Source organism: Gracilinanus agilis, chromosome 1 (genome assembly GCF_016433145.1).
Source record: "Gracilinanus agilis isolate LMUSP501 chromosome 1, AgileGrace, whole genome shotgun sequence".
NCBI classification, from domain to species: Eukaryota; Metazoa; Chordata; class Mammalia; order Didelphimorphia; family Didelphidae; genus Gracilinanus; species Gracilinanus agilis.
This window is the reverse complement of record NC_058130.1, coordinates 384,362,053-384,379,291: the sequence shown is the minus strand read 5'-3', so window position 1 is coordinate 384,379,291 and position 17,239 is coordinate 384,362,053. Positions and strand designations below refer to the sequence as shown.

General features: G+C 37.1%; 1 protein-coding gene across 1 annotated transcript in view; it reads left to right on the top strand.

Annotated features, from left to right (window-relative positions):
- Window positions 1-17,239, top strand: part of RAI14 (retinoic acid induced 14) — a 187,611-nt gene that overhangs the window by 164,489 nt on the left and 5,883 nt on the right. Inside the window, exons 7-15 of the mRNA XM_044664409.1 lie at window positions 928-998; window positions 3,326-3,432; window positions 5,547-5,725; window positions 5,908-5,936; window positions 7,343-7,429; window positions 8,270-8,356; window positions 10,663-10,720; window positions 12,167-12,285; window positions 13,909-15,426. Of these exons, the coding sequence (XP_044520344.1) occupies window positions 928-998; window positions 3,326-3,432; window positions 5,547-5,725; window positions 5,908-5,936; window positions 7,343-7,429; window positions 8,270-8,356; window positions 10,663-10,720; window positions 12,167-12,285; window positions 13,909-15,426 (2,255 nt within the window). The remainder of the gene's footprint in view (window positions 1-927; window positions 999-3,325; window positions 3,433-5,546; window positions 5,726-5,907; window positions 5,937-7,342; window positions 7,430-8,269; window positions 8,357-10,662; window positions 10,721-12,166; window positions 12,286-13,908; window positions 15,427-17,239) is intronic.

Below are 17,239 nucleotides of genomic sequence, written 5' to 3'. Positions count from 1 at the left end.
ACAGGCATTAGAGTGTCAGGCTTAGCATCCGAAGGACCTGCGTTCAAATCTGGTCTCAGACACTTCCTAGCTGTGTGATCCCAGGCAAGCCTCTCAATTCCAAAAGCCTAGCCCTAGCCCCTACCATGCCTTGGAACAGATACTCATTATTGATTTCAAGACAGAGGATAAGGGTTGGGGGAAAAAAAAGGAATATAAATAGAAGTTATCAATGGAAATGGCAAGAGACAGCTTTGAAGTTGGTGGCCTTGAGAGTCTTCCAAGCTGGTAAGAGAGAAGAATGCTAAAAATTACCTTTTATAATGGTCAAAAAGATTTTGTTGCCAAGGCATCTGATTTGATATAATAAAATAAGATTTGGGGATGGGGTGAGTGAAAGAGAGGAAGCCTTGTAACTTGGTCTGGGGGCAGTGATGGCGAACCTATGGAACGGGTGCCAAAGACGGCATGCAGAACGCTCTCTGTGGACACTCAGCTACCTTCCCCCCTACCCCCACCAAGTTCCTTACTAGAAAGGCAGAGGGACTCAGGCAGAGCTGCTCCCTTCCCCCTCTCCACTGTACCTGATGACATTTTTTCACATGCTCTGCCCCTCTGCCCAGCAGCCAGTAGGAACCCACAGGGAGTAAGGTGGGCGGCAAACAGGTGGCAGAGCTGGAGGGGAGCAGAGCACTGGAGCTACTCCCTTCCCCTTCTCTACATTCAGTGAGCACATTCCTCACTTCACCTGCCCCTCCACCCAGCAGCCCAATGGAGATGCTTCCTCCCTTCCCTGTTTGGGGTAAGGGGGGCAGGGCATACCTACCATGTGGTGGGGGGAGGGCGCAGTACTTGGTCTCTGGAGGTTGGGGTTGGGGTGGGGCCTGGCACTACATCTCTAAAAGGTTTACCATCACTGGTCTGGGCTTTATTTTGTTGTTTCCTCAGCGGCACATGGCTGCCTTCAAGCAGTTCAGATTCTCTGTGAACACAAAAGCCCGGTTAACCTCAAGGATTTGGTGAGTACCATTGACACCAATCAGTCATCCCCATAAACGAAGATGGACATTAATTTGCAAAGCACTCTGGGATATCCCAATGGTTCCTTCCAAGGGCCACTGTAACTGCTGTACCTTTAAGTGGGGCTCTTGGAGCTTTGATAAATTACTCCCTTTATTCCTCTTCTGAAAAACAGAGATAGTACAATCTTATTTTCTTCTAACCTTGTAGAAATACAAGGATTCATTTCCAAATGTATAGCGTATTCCTTTTTTTTTTTTTTTTTTTTTTTTTTTTTTTTTTTAAATTTTTTAAACCCTTACCTTACCTATACTTCTTGGAATCAGTACTTTGTATTGGTTCCAAGACAGAAAAGTGGCAAGGGCTAGGCAGCGGAGGTTAAATGACTTGCCCAGGGTCACCCAGCTAGGGAATGTCTGAAGTCATATTTGAACCCAGGACCTCTCATCTTCTGGCCAGCCATCCTCATCTATAGAATATTCTTGAAAGAACCTTATGTTAATTTCTTCCAGGATAAAACACTTTCCACATGAACTTTGTATATTTATGGGTGGTTCATTATTTAAAGGAATATGGCCCAGTCATGGATCTTGAGATTGTAGTGACATAGAACTCAGCTAGTATAACCTTTTCTGAGGCCCGTAAATGTTAAGTAACTTGTCCTAAGTCACACAGATCTCAAGTAGGATGTAGATTTTAATAGGTCTCTGACAGATCTGTTTTTAATTTTTTTATGTAGTTTTGGAGCCAGCTAGGTAGCACAGTGGATAAAGGGGTAGACCTAGAGATGGGAGGTCCTGGGTTCAAATATAACCTTAGGCACTCACTAACTGTGTGACCCTGGATGAGTCACTTAACCCCCATTGCCTAGCCCTTACCACTTTTCTGCTTTGGAATCAATATACAGTACTGATTCTAAGGTGGAAGGTAAGGGATTTTTTTTATCTAGTTTTTATTGATAGCTTTTATTTTGATGTCACCTTTATTTTCAGTTATTTCCCTCCTCAGACAGCCTTGTCTTGTAACAAAAAAACTAAAATGAATTTTAAAAAAACATGTTAGCACAAAATTTATCACATGGGAGCAGAATCCTGTACACAGCATCCATCCTTGCTCCCTTCCCCACCCATATCTCATCTCCTTTTGAGACAAACTTAGACACTATAGTTAAACAGTATTTAGGGTTTTGCTATTTTGGGGGAGGAGGGGAACAGTCTTTCCATTTACGTTGATGTTCTTTTTTATGTTGTTTTCCTGGTTTTGTTTACTCTGCATCAATGAATATAACTTCCCCATGTTACACTCAATTCTTTTTTTATAGCATAATTATACTCCATAATTTCACCATCCTTCAGTTTAGAGGTCCAAAGTCCTTTCCACTGTACTATACTACTATGATTTCATCTGTGTAGACATTCCCTCTTTCATGCATATTGCAACCCCATTGCTATTAAATGTTAGACTAATGATTTTCTTTAGCAAAAAGGAATTAATTCTTGGTCACCAACTTTCTGAGGATAAACTTCCAATTTACTTAGGTTGAATTCTGAGATATTAGACATATATGATCTATCAATTGCCCCTCTATGTTTATGTATGTGTACGTACATACACTGACAAAAATAGAAAGTGTATAAATACACATACATTTTTGTGTATGTGTGGGTAAAACACATAGCATCTCTTTTCCTAATAGCTTTTTTTTGCTTCACTGGTAAAATTTGTTGCTTTATGAGGAATAAGAAGCTGTACAAAGCTAGGTTGAGGATCCCATCTGGAGATACCGTAATGTTTGAAGAAAAAGCTTACTGTAATACAGTCCTCACTTGCTTTCCAGACAAATTATCTCAGAGCATCAGAGTCTTGAGATTAAGAGTAAAAAAAAAAAAAAAAAAGGCGGGGGTATAAAAAAAATAAGTCTTCTCCTTCCTTGACACCTTTGACTGGAAGGAGGAGGAAGGTTGTTTTTTTTTTTTTTCCAGCCAATGGCAATAGTATAATGTCCTTAAGGTTTAACCATGTTCTAGACCACCCCCACCCCATCCCAAGCCTCACTCTCTGGACAATTCCAAATGTCTCCTTTTCCAGTTCCATCCTTTGGACTCATTTAAGATGATTCTCGCCTCCAAGGCTTAAGCATCTGGGAAAGCTTGATCATCAAACCATGCTTCAAAAGTTCCCCGTAGTTCCCCGGTAACAACTATATGATAGTAGACCAAATGTGAAGCCATCAGTGCAGGACAAGAACTGGTCTAGAAGGAATGGGGCATTTTGTGATTCTGGCACCTGATATATGAGTTACAATCTGTATCTGAATGTTTCCTAGGATGGGAATATACCACTGCTTCTTGCGATACAAAATGGCCATACTGAGGTGTGCCGCTATCTCTTGGACCATGGAGCAGATGTCAATTCTAGAGACAAAAGTGGAAGGTATCCCAAATTAATTTTGTTGATGATATGACTTTGGCAACATGGATTTTTTTGTATGTTTTCAGAAAATGACAACTGGGTTTGGGATGGTTGGCTATGGTAGGATTTTCTTCCTTCCTTCTTGGATCAAGGCCATGGTTAATTGAGGAAATGTTTCCCGGACTGTTAATGGTATTTGACAGAGTCCATGATGTGGCTCTTGAAGGCAAAAGTGAAGTAGTCATTCTGGATGCTATGAGCTATCAGAGAAATCTGTGAACACAAGGTTTTCTTTTTCTTAATATTTTTGGCAAATTGCAAATATATTTAAATGTCTTTGGCTGAGAAGAGGACAAAGTCTGAAATATCATATTTATGCCATTCGTGTTAAGTAAAATAATTTGGGATATTATTCCTCAAGTTTTATTCTGGGGTTCATTTTTATTTACTTATTTATTTTTATTTTGTTGATTAATTATGAAAAATTTTCCATGTTTCCATGATTCATGTTCTTTCTCTCCTCTCCTCCCACCCACCTCCCATAGCCAGTGAGCAGTTCCACTGGGTTTTACATGTCTACATCCCCATTCATATCCCCATCAACTCATGTAGTCAAACAATTGTTTTTCCTCTGTGTTTCTGCTCCCACAGTTCTTTCTCTGGATGTGGAGAGCGTTCTTTCTCATAAGTCTATTTTGTTGTCTGCTGCTCACTATATATGATGTACTTCTGTGTACAGTACCAGTGTGGAGATTGGTTGAAATCTACCCTGTGTAACCTTGACTTCTTATTGGTCAAAAATCAGTTAGCAAAAGCATTTAGTAATTGATTATGTGGTGCATCATCTTGTTGTCTCACCTTGGCTAAGTCATGATCACTATTCATTTCCATTAATGTTTTAAAATTTTAAGTAATTTTGTACCCATGATACATTTTGCATAATTGGGTAAAATCTTAAAGTCTGAAAGGAGAAAAATGTTTAAAAAAAAACTAATATAAAATAAAATATAAAAGTCAAGTTTGTGTATCACCAAGTTCAAAAGTATAACCAGAAAAAATATTTTTCTCTCTGCTTTGGAACGTGAGCTGCCATGAACAGTGATATGCCAAAGGGACAAAACTGTATCCCCAAACCCCAGTAAACTTTAAAATAGAGCTCAGGTTTTGTGGGGAGTTTCAGGGGAAAATCTAATCAGTTGTTTAAAAGAGCACCCCAAAATACTGGCTCATGGAAAAATATTAAAATGATTGTAACCCACCTTACACAAAAGATATTGTTCCCAGTTAGAAAGATGATCTTATCATCATTGTATTACTGATAGAGAAAAAAAAATCTTTCTAATTAATTATATAATGATATTAGATTCAGAATAACATTGATCTGAAAATATGTATTTAAAGACTAGTCTTAGGTTATTTAGCTATCTGTAGTCTCTTATTTTTAAATTTTTAGTGTGAGTTCCACCAAATGTTATATTTGAGTCAAGAAGTATGCCCAAAGGGGGGCATCTTTTTGGATTGAGAGCCAGGCCTAGAGACAGGAGGTCCTGGATTCAAAACTAGTCTCAGACATGGACCAGCTGTATGACCTTGGGCAAGTCACTTAACTCCCATTGTCTAGCTCTTACCAGTCTTATGCCTTGGAACCAACGCACAATATTGATTTTAAAATAGAAAGTAACGGTTTAAAAGTAAAACTAAGTAAAGTACATCACTGTAAATAGCCCTGAACTCTGTTGACATGACCTAGTTTAATCATTTTTAAAGTATTTAAAATAAATTTAAATGTTATTTTTAAAATCAAGTACACAGTTAATTTTATACTTTTTTTTACTATGTCATCACCCTAAACTACCCTAAGGGGCAGGAGGATAGCTCAATCTGTCTCTACCACCCTTATTCTTCTCCTCCCTCCCTCCCTATCTCTCTTGCTCTCTTCTTTTCCTTTATCCCCTTTACACACACACACACACACACACACACACACACACACACACACACACAGCCATAGCATGTTATTTTCCTTGCCTCTCGCCCCCTCAACTTTTTTAAGAAAAAGAAAAAAACAATTTCTCCAGAGAACATGCTCTTCTATATTTTCTTAGAGTTAAACTGGTGTCTTTTTTTTCCTCCAGAACCGCCCTAATGCTGTCTTGTGAAACTGGCAACTCTAACATGGTGGAAGCCTTAATTAAAAAGGGTGCAGACATAAACCTTGTGGATTCTCTTGGACACAATGCCTTACATTATTCCAAACTCTCAGAAAATACAGGAATTCAAAGCCTTCTATTATCAAAAATCTCTCAGGACACTGGTATGTGAAAGAAAATAGCTAATGTTGTTTTAAATTTTCCCCAAAGGATAAAATAATTTCAATCTTAGACTTTTTCTGCTTAAAGTATCTTAATGAAATCCTAGTCTACCATTTTTTAAAAATGGCTTTGCATCTTTAAGAATTATAAAGTTTATTTCCTCCCCCCCCCCCTTTCTCTACAGATGTAAAGACTCCAACAAAACCAAAGCAGGTATTTATTGGTGGGAATGGTGTTGGGGGGGTCGTCTTTTTTTTTTTTCATTGAAAAAATGTTTGGCTTAAACAAGTTTGTGCTCTGTTGCTACAATAATATAGAATAAAGGAAAAAGTTTGATGAAACTGTAATGTCATTCTTTAGAGGTCTTAATCTATTGTTTGATAGTAGTGAAATATATATTTCATAGAAACAAATTTAGAACTATAAGCAACTTCTGAGACCACTTAGCCAAATCACTCATTTTACAAATGAAGAAACCAAAACCCAGAGGTAGGGTGACTTTCCCAAGGTCATATAGTAGAAGTAAAAGTCAAGATTTGAACATGACTTCTTATTATAAAGCCAGGGTTCTTTCCATTGTACCAATGCATGTAATGTTTGGAGCTGGTACTTCAAAAGAAACTTGAGGAGAATATAATTTTAAACTTGAAAACTTATTCTTATAAAAATTTAGGAAAATCCAACCATGGGAGGACTTAGCCCTAGAATAATACTCTCCTCAAATCATGGTCATGGAATAAAATCAGTACTCTGTAAACATATAATATTATATTTACTACAGACCTGCACAGCTTAGGAAGATTTAAGGTGACTGTTAATTTAAAAGAGAGAGGGGTAAAAAGAACTTTAGCTTTTATTGCTATTTTTAAAAATCTTGCTTTTTGATGTATTTTTAGTCAACACTTTGTAAATTATGGATTTGTAAGTAATAATACTAGTTTAAGATCCCTTTTCTAGTCTATTTCATCTGCCTGTTTGGGAAAATTTTTTAACTATTTGTTTACCTTTATTGATAAGGAATCATGCCTTTGCTATTATTCATAGATACCTAGTTTCTCATTGAGTAACTTTCCCCCTCCCCCAACTACAAAGTACATTATTAAATTCTAGGTACTATATTTACAAAAGGTAATTTTGGGGGGGAAAGAATGATATCCCAATTTTTTACAAGGATTTTTTATTGGTTGCAGTGCCTCAAAGTTGAAAGGTTTTTTGTTTGTTTTTTTTTTAATCTATTGGAAAAAGAATCATTATAAGCACTGCATTTTATTTTCTATCTACAGTACTCTTTCCATGGTAGGCAGTTAATAAATATTCACCAAGTCCATGAATACAATGAATGATTCCTCCTTCTACCACCTTGTTTTATTTTTTGTTTGTTTTCTTCTTTTTTCATATTGAAGCATGGAATGCCAAAAGGAAACTTAGCATGCATAAAATACTATTTATTGAGGGGTCATGGGTTTCAGCTCCAGGTATCTACATAAATCTATAGACAGAGAAAGAATAAAATGCATGTGCTACTGAGATTTTGGTTTGTTTGTTTTGAAAAACTACTTTCTCGAACTTTACTAACCAGACTAACCCCCCCCCCCTTCTCTGGCCTGTGAAACTTTCAGCATGATCAAGTCTCTAAAATAAACTCAGAGAGAAGTGGAACTCCCAAAAAACGCAGGGCTCCACCACCTCCTATCAGTCCTTCCCAGGTAAAATAAAATAAAGTAAAATAAAATAAAATAAAAAGGAATGATATAAAAAGTCAACCATTTTTTTAACGTTAGCACTAAAAAGAAGAGGTCATAGAAATTAAATTGAATGATACATTTGAACTTTAGCATTATCTATTTAACATTACTCTGCAAAAGGATCCCATTACCAGTCCTGAAAACAGGTTTGTTTTGTTTGATTACAAAACTGGGAGAAATGTACTAGGGTCTAAGAAAGCCAAAAGAGGATAGAACTAAAAAGTTATGGCTGAAACTTTTTTTGAAGGTGATATATTTTAAGTTTGTGGTCAATTCTTTATTATCTACACAAATAGAGTTGGAACAGTGATATGGATCAGCAAAATTAAGTTTGATTGGGCCACTCAAAAAATGTGCCATCTTAATTGGGTTGGAACTAAGGAAATATTAATGTGTATTTCTTAAGCCCCCCAGTGTCTCACTGGTGGGGGGGAGCAGTAGTGAGTGGGAAGAGTTGAGGTAGGATTTTTTGCAGATATTCCACAAAGGAAGAAATCTACTCAGATATAATAGAGAGGCATGTATCCTCTAAGGAATGTCTTTAATACCGTTTTAGTTTACTTATCCATAGTTTTCTCCATCTCCAGTAAAGCTTCTCATGGGCTCCAGGTTGCTAGAGTTTTAAGATTGAGAATAGATAAATTCTTCCTTTTAAAACCTGAATTGACTGCTACTTCCCAGGAATGTTAGTTAGGTCTGTTAGCAATAGATAATTAAGTTGTCACCTTGGTACTGACATAAATGAAAAATGAAATTTGAGGTAATATCCTCTATTAGTGATTTTATTTTTTAATTTTTCAGTTAAGTGACCTGTCTACACCACGTTCAGTAACTTCAACCCCACTGTCAGGAAAGGAACCTGTCTTTTTCCCTGAGCAGCCTTTCAAGGTATTGTGGATGTGGGTATATGGGGGAGTGGGAAGAAAGACAGAGAGAAAACAGAATAAGCCTCTATGGTCAGGGGTCACATAGCTTGAGGGAAAGAACAGAAAAAACTCATACAGAATATTTCAGTTAAATACATGTTTGTTTAACCACCACAACTTGGGAGGGAGAATAAAATCTTTAATGATTAAAATGAGACTCTGAACAACACCCACGTCCCCTTATCTCAGTGCTATTCCAACAGGGTGTTTCATTTTACATCTATCTTTAGGTGAGGAAGATACCATTAATGGCAGTACTTGGTAGCTAACCTTACTCTTCCTATAGATAGTAAAATCAAATGCCTAAGGATTTCTAGACCCTTGAGTCAGGGAGAAGTTCTGCTACTGTAATTTAATATCCTTTTCTGTTATAATGTGGCAGTAGCTCAAAAGAAATCATGCATTCCAAAGAGGAATTCTGCCAACAACTGAATGATTTGGAAAAAAGAAAGGCAAAAGAGTTCACTTTCTTGAGGGGGAAAAAGTCTCAAGAGTAAAGTTGTTTTTACAATAAGCATTCTCCTCATTCTCTTCTTCTTCCTCTGCAAAAAAAATCTGACCATTTAAGCTTTTCCCTGTGAAAAAATATATTTGGGTCATTATTTGCTACTTATCCAAATGAAGTATTTAATTTGTAGCAGAGAGTTTGGTCTTGAAGGTGCTAGAATGTTTTTGCAGTGTAGATTGAGATTTACAGAAAGATTTGTCAATTGAGATTCACAGACAAAGGCTTTCAAGGACCAAGGGTTAGAGGAAATCATTCAGGGCTCCCATATCAGGAGAGTAAGCAATTTTTAAAAAATTAAAACTTTTAAGATGAGATAATCTGACTATCCATAATTATGTTTACTTTTCTTAATGTATACTCTTTGTCTCAACTAAAGATTAATTAAAAATGATTAACACCAGACAACTTATTCAGAGAATATTGGGGGTAGGAGGGGACAACGATGAAAGGAGAACTTAATTTGGAGTTGAATTTGAAATCCCACCTCTACCCTTTATTGCCCATGAGACTTTGGACAATTCACTAATTTTTCTATCCCTCATTTTCCTTATTTGTAAATTAAGAGAGTTAGACCATATGATTTCTAAGTTCAATTTCTGAGCCGCAATATGAATATGCAAAAGAATGTAATATTTTTAAACTTTTCTTTTAGAAACTTAGCCTATCAATTAATAGATAGTTTGCCTTAGAATAATAGCTGTGTGACACTAAGCCAATCATTTAATTACTCCTTACTCTAGCCTACATTCTTTAACTATAAATTGTAGATGAGTTGTGGATCTTCAAAATTAGGAGTTCCCTAGCTAATTGAATCAGAAGTCTAAGATTCCCAATTCTCCTCCCCCATGGGGGAAAAAAAAGGCAATTAGTAGGTAAGACTCTTGCTTGAGGTAGACTTCTACCTTTCTGATCCTAGGGACATAATTCATTCAAAAATCTTTTAGGTAGACCAGGCATGGTGGCCCAGACATGGATTCCCAGCTGCTGGAATAGCTGAGGTTGATAGATTCTCATGGGTTAGGGAGTTCTGAGTTGATGGAGTGAGCTAAGCTGAATGGACAGCCATATTTATGTAGTAAGCATCTAGGAATGGAGAGCCACTAACAGGTTGCCCCAGAAAGAATAACTATGCCCAGGTTAGAAACAGCAAGTCAGAGCTCCCATGCCAGTCAGGGTAGGCATCTTGGACCAAGATAGGAAGACCCAGTCTTTAAAATTAAGGAGGGGTTTGGGGGCAGCTGGGTGGCTCAGTGGATAGAGCCAGGCCTAGAGATAGGAGGTCCTGGGTTCAAATCTGGCCTCAGATACTTCCTAGCTGTGTGACCCTGGGCAAGTCTCTTAACAGTATTGATTTTAAGACAGAAGGTAAAGGTTTTTTTTAAAAAAGGGAATTAAAGAAGCTGTTAGATGCAACAAATAAATGCTTTAAATCCACTATAGTTTAATTAATAAAAAATTATTAGATATGTTCATTTAATGAATTTTTTATTAGGGTATATATATTTAAGAATGCTCTATCTATCTATTCTCTACCTATCTAAATTAGACTGCGAACTTTCCAAGATTATTCCATTTCGAAATGCCCTGTTGAAATCTGGTTTTTTAAAAAATATTCTCCTACTTCTTATTCTATAATTCTATCTAATTTCACTCAAATATGATTTAAAGGAATTATGGGTTTTGTATGTTTTTGTTTATTTTTTTTTAACATGAAGAAAGTGTTGCTCTGATGCCTAATCAAAAGTCACTCTTTGTTTCAGCAGGAAGAGGTCAGCTCGCTACGAGATAACAAAGACAGACTAAGTGATAGTACAGCAGGTGAGGTTTAAAGGGTAGAGGAAGTGGTTATCTTTGTCAAGAGGCTAACTCTTATACCATTTCAATCCTGGTATGGTGCTTCACACATTTTTTTTTTTTTTTTATCCTGGGACTCCATTCTAGGAGCATAGGACCACAACCAGTAGGCAATGGGACACACAGTCGCTCAGGGTCACCCAGCTGGGAAGTGTCTGAGCCCGGACTTGAACCTAGGACCTTTTCGTCTCTAGGCCTGGCTCTCAATCCACTGAGCTAGCCCAGCTGCCCCTACTTTAGGTTGCAGTTTCTTTAGCAGATGTAGTTTTTACAGGGTGGGGTTGCTAGCCCCACGCCCAAGCTTCACACATAATGGGGTCTAATAAGTACTAATTAGATCTGAATTTCCATCTTCCTTTAAAGAGCCAAGAAAAGAAACTTTTAAGAGATCCAAATTGCTATATATGTCCTGTATTAATTAGCCTGTGGACCTTAAAATTATAGTAATGTTAAGCTTTCCATTTCCTAATGAAAAATGACATTATATAGCTGACTTAAGTATTATATTTACACACTAGGTTCAAAGTACAGCAGTATATCTGAGACAAAACTTACCTCATTTAAAATTATAATGAGCATCTTCACCACTTAGACTTTTTTTTCATAGTGCTTTGACCTTGTCAATAGAAGACAGAAACTCAATATGGGTACACACCTTCTGCCAAAGTCAGAACTTATCTGATGACAAAATTGCTAATAGAGCAAGTCCTTTGTATACAAAAGCAAAATTTTCCTGTGAAGAATATTTATCTTGCATCCTCTAATATTTAAATTAAAATGGTAAGATGTGAGCTTATGCCTATGGTAAAGATAAAGTCAAAATATTGAGTGTCTACTGTATGCTCCAAGTCCTACAAAGTGCCAGAGTGCTTGGATTTTACATGAACTTTGCCTTTTTTTCCTGCAGGGAATAGGGAAACATTAACAGTTTTTGAGCAAGGAAACATATAGTTTCCTTGAAACCATGAAAGATGAATGAAAAGGGAGATGTTACAGGGATGTAGTGGAACTGAGGCAGTGTTGAATTTCTGGCTTTGCTACTTACTCACTACGTGACCAAGGACAAATTACTCAGCCCTTCCGAGTTTCACTTTCCTTCTCTCTCTAATGAAGGATTTAAATGACCTAAGATCTCTTCAGTCTTTGATTCAGTCATCAAACTATTGTAACAGTCTGGAAGGGTGGCAATAGGGACCTGAGCCAGGAGAAGAGCAGAGGTGAGATGTGCAAAGGAAGTTGAAAGCAAAACCAAAGAGATTGCAGGAGTTTGGTTTGGGGAATTAATGTTGTACCTCTATATGGTTATAGGAAAAAATAGGAGAGAAAGTCATTTTGGAGATCAGATTATAGGAGTTGTTTTAGACCTACTGAATTTGAGATGAATGAAAATGAACTCTTTATTTTTTTAAGGTGCTGATAGTTTATTGGATGTGAGTTCTGAAGCTGACCAGCAAGATCTTCTCATGCTCTTGCAGGCAAAAGTTGCTTCTCTTACCTTGCATAATAAGGAGTTACAAGACAAGTTAAGGGTAAGTAGGCTGGGATTTTTCTATGATGTTATATGATGTGATTATTTGATTTTTTTAGGAGTCTTATGGAGGATATTCAAAATTAGTTTGTTTTATATTTTAGTATCTTGTAGTTTAATACCAGATTTGAAACCTTTTCTTCACTTTTTTAAAAAAAAATTTTAGTTTTACAGATTAGACACAGAAAACACGAGTCATTCATCTGATAATTCAAAAGATGTAGTTAAAAACTAGGTATGGAATAGATGCAAGTCGGGCAGTAAGATGGATAGAGCTCTGGCCCTGGAGTCAGGAAAACCTGAGTTCAAATCCAACCTCAGTTATTAACTAGCTATATGACCCTGTCTTAAGTCACTCAACTGCTCTTTGCCTCAGTTACCTCTTTTGTGAAAGGAGTGTAAAGGTTAAAAATTTACTTAGCACTAAGTAAATGTGAAGTAGGGGTATTTCAAGTTCCTGATTGTTTAACTTAAAATAGACAAAGGGAATAAAAAAATTCCCTTTACCAAATGGGATAATAATTGTAAGGCACTTAGGACAGTTCCTGACATACAGTAAGTACTATATAAATGTTAGCTATTATTATTAAGTGGCACACTTTCTCACATGCAAAATGGAAAAAAAATCTTTATTTTTCCCAGAAGGGCCATGAAATTCATTGAAAATGTCTTATATTCTCAGCAAATCAAAGAGGAAAGTAAGAATATTTATTCTTAATACTGTTATCATTTGATTTCTAATATTGCTCTGTAACATTGCATTTTATGTTCAACTTTCTCCTCATTCCTTTGTCCTGACAATCAAAGGAATGTCCTTACATTCCTTGCCCCAAATGACAATTTGGATATCTTAATAAAACTGGGATAAATAAAATTGAGAATGTAAGTTTCATCCTTTCCTGTGAACAGAACTAGTTTCAACCACACGTGTACGAGGGCAGCATGGCTGTGTCCTTGATTTCTTACATTAGGTTGAGTGATGGAAGTCAAACTTAATCAGACCTAATTTGATTTCTCCATCTACTTCAGCAAGGATAATAGAATCCTATGATGGGACATGTAACTTCCATCCCACCATTATGAAGGGACTGGAAAATATTAGCCTACCTCCTCATTAAATATCTACCAATTAGAGATGCCTTGACATGTCTAGGGGAGGACTGAATAATGAACTTTCAAAATTGTATTTTGGACTCTGGATGAATTGTCTCTGATCACCAACAGAGATCATGGACTGTTCATTTATTGGTTATTGCTAGCCTAATCAGGTTTTTCTTAGCTGGAACCTAGTCTCTTGGAGTTTTTACTTATTTCACAGCTTCTGAGAAAACTGGTAATTTGTGGTATTTTCAAGCCATTCCAGTGACCTCATCTTAGTAGTGGTGAAGTATTATTCTGTGTAACAAAAGAATATCCAGTGGAACATATGTTATTTTCTACTATGTCCTGAATGACATTTTTCCCTAAAAGACTCATAGCCTAGGAAATGGACTTTGAAAGGTAACCGTGTTCCACTCAAATCTCAGCACTCAAACAGGTGTTGAGATCCTTCCTTCCCACTTCAATTACTTGGTCAACTCTTACCATATTGGTGTTGTTTAATTCTCTCTTTTTTTTTAAACAGGCCAGAACACCCAAGGAAGTGGAGGCAGACTTGAGCACTGACTCTTACCATTCTACCCAGACTGACTTGACCCCATTAGTGGATAAACCAAGTGAAACTTCTGCTTTTGTTTTAACCCACACTTTAAGTAAAGCTTCTAGCAGCAGTGACATAAAAATTCAAGAACTACAGGAAGTTTTACAGGATGTGCAGATGAAACTGGATATCTCAGAAGCTGAAAAAAGAGAATTGCAAGCCCAGCTCCAATTTCGAGTTCCAGAATCAGTTTGTTTAAACAGCTCCGAGATTTCAGAGAATGGCTCTGACCTGAGCCAAAAGCTTAAGGAAACCCAGAGCAAATATGAAGAAGCTATGAAAGAAGTCTTGAATGTGCAAAAGCAAATGAAATTGGGCCTTGTTGCTCCAGAAAGCAAAGATAATAGTTACTCAGATCTTCATGAGCTGAGGTCCACAGATGAAGCAATTGAAACACTGAAGCAAGATCTACAGAATGCATTGGAAGAAAGTGAAAGAAATAAAGAGAAAGTGAGAGAGTTAGAGGGGAAACTTGAAGAAAAGGAGAAAACTGTAGTCATCCAGCCACCTGTGGAAGAGTATGAGAAAATAAGAACTTCATATTGCTCTGTGATTGAGAATATGAAACAAGAGAAAACCATTTTATTTGAGAAATACAATGATGCTCAAGAAGAAATCAAGAAACTACAAGACACGTTGAAAAGTCAGGCACCTCAAGAGTCCAGTGATGAAACCGGGGACATGAAAGAAGCCATGAACAGAATGATTGATGAACTCAATAAGCAGGTGACTGAGCTCTCCCAGCTCTACAAGGAAGCCCAGGCTGAGCTCGAGGACTACAGGAAGAGGAAGTCACTGGAGGATGTAACTTCTGAATATATCCATAAAGATGAGCATGAGAAGCTCATTCAGGTGACAAATGTGTCCAGGATAAAAGCTGAAGATGAGTTATCTGAAATGAAGTCCCAGTATTCAAAGGTATTGAATGAAGTAACGCAGCTCAAGCAACTAGTTGATGCTCAGAAGCAAAATTCTGTGTCCATCACTGAACATTTGCAAGTGATAACCACACTCCGAAATGCTGCAAAGGAAATGGAAGAAAAAATTTGCAATCTTAAAGGGCAGCTGGCAGGTAAGGAAACGGAAGTAGCAAATCTTGAGAAACATCTTTTGGAAGAAAAAGCAGCGATGAATGATGCCATGGTACCTAGAGCCTCCTATGAAAAGCTCCAGGCATCTTTGGAAGGTGAAGTGAGTGCATTGACGTCTAAATTGAAGGATTCTGTGAAAGAGAGAGAGAAGGCATCCTTAGAAGTGACTCAGGTGAGAAATGAGGTCTCACAGATAAAAAGGGAAAAGGACAGTATTCAAAATCTCCTGAAAGCTAAGGAACAGGAGGTAAATGAACTTCATCAAAAGTGCCAGCAAACCCAAGAAGAACTTACAGAAATGAGGAGATATTCTGAAAGCTCTTCAAAATTGGAAGAGGACAAAGACAAGAAGGTTAGTAGAACACTTTTTCTGTAATGGCAAGGGAGGGGAAAAAAAGCTGCTCATTCACTCTTATCCCTAGGCTCCTCAGCTTCTACCATAATGATATCCCAGTGCATAAAACAATATTCTTTACCACTAACCTTCCATAATTTTTCATCTTCTTTGAACATGTGAATTCATATCTCCAGGGCAGCCTGAAGAATGATGAATAGGATATATATTTATTCACTCATTTAAATGCAGGTAGTGTTTAAAATAAAAGAACATAAAGCATTTTCAGTTGTTTGGTGCACTGAATTCACATATCTATAAATATTATGCAGAAACCTAACCAATGTCTTTTATCTAAGGTAAACTTGGGGACAGGTAGGTGACTCAGTGAATTGAAAGCCAGGTCTGGAGATGAGAGATCTTGGGTTCAAATTTGGCCAACACTTCCTTGCTATGTGACCCTGGTAAAATCACTTAACTCCAACTGCCTATAACCCTTAGCATTTCTTCTGCCTTGGAATGGATACTCAGTCTTAATTCCAAGACAGTAAGAGTTTGGTGGGTTGTTTTTTTTTTTTTAAGATAAATTTTCCAACTTCAAACCTTGTTCATTCCTTCCTATATAGAAACCTAAATAATCCTGAGTCACAATCCCATTTTCTAAAGCAAAGATTCTCAGAAATGTGGTCTGGGGACCCTTAGAGGTCCCTGTAACTCTTGTAGGGTATCTTATTAGGTCAAAAGTATTTTCATAATCCTAGTAAGATTTTAATTCCTAATATGGTAAATATCAATAGATATAACCCGTGTAAACAAAAGCTCTTTGGAAAGGCCTCACTAATGTTTAAAAGATTAAAGCAGTCCAAGACCAAAAAGTTTAAGAGCCACTGCTCTAGGCTAATTGATTTCTGCCAAAGCCAATATAAATACTCCCTGGTCCTCATTTTCAAAGGAGTGTTGGAGAGGGAAAAGGAGAAATGTTTACACTGAGGGGCCAGAGTTTTCACTGGGACACAAGAGGAAGAACAAAGATAGCAGCTCTTCCTGATCAATTGTTGGTTGTCTGAATGTATTTCAGCATTCCTAATAATTAACCCCTCTACCAAATGCTTCCATTGTCATTGGCAGGAGCATTGTGGGTTGTTTGTATGTTTTTGATGACATGGACTAGTTAACACTCTCTGAAATACATACCATAAGTAATCTAAGAATTACAAAAATCTAAAGAGGACTTCTTGTTTTAGAGTAAGTCAGAGAAGTCAGAATTTCTGAGATTTACCCTTATCTGGAAGCTGGGTGACTTTGGGCACACATTGGTTTTCTTTCTCGAAGCTGGGTATATTCGTGTTTATTCTGGATGTTGCTGGCTATTTCAAGAGTGTTATTTTTTTAAAAAAACCTTTACCTTTCATCTTATTATCAATACTATGTATTGTATTGATTCCAAGACAAAAGAGCAGTAAGGGCTGGGCAATGGGGGTTAAGCCACTTGCCCAGGGTCACACAACAGCTAGGAAGTGTCTAAAGCCAGTTTTGAACCCAGGATCTCCTGACTCTAGGTTTGGCTTTTAATCTACTGAGCCATTTCAGTGCCCCCATGTGTATTTTTAAAAGCTAAAATTAGGAAGCCACACCAGAGCTTTTTTAACCTACATGCATCAGTGTGAAAAAAAAATAATTCAAATGCTTTAAATTGGACATAAGAATGGTTTTTTTAAATAATGTTTCACTTGTCTTGTATAGTAATCTTGAGAAGAAATTAGTAGAAGCTGTTAGAATAAGGATATGGCTCTGATATTTGGTTCTGCAAGCATATTTTTGCATCCTCATG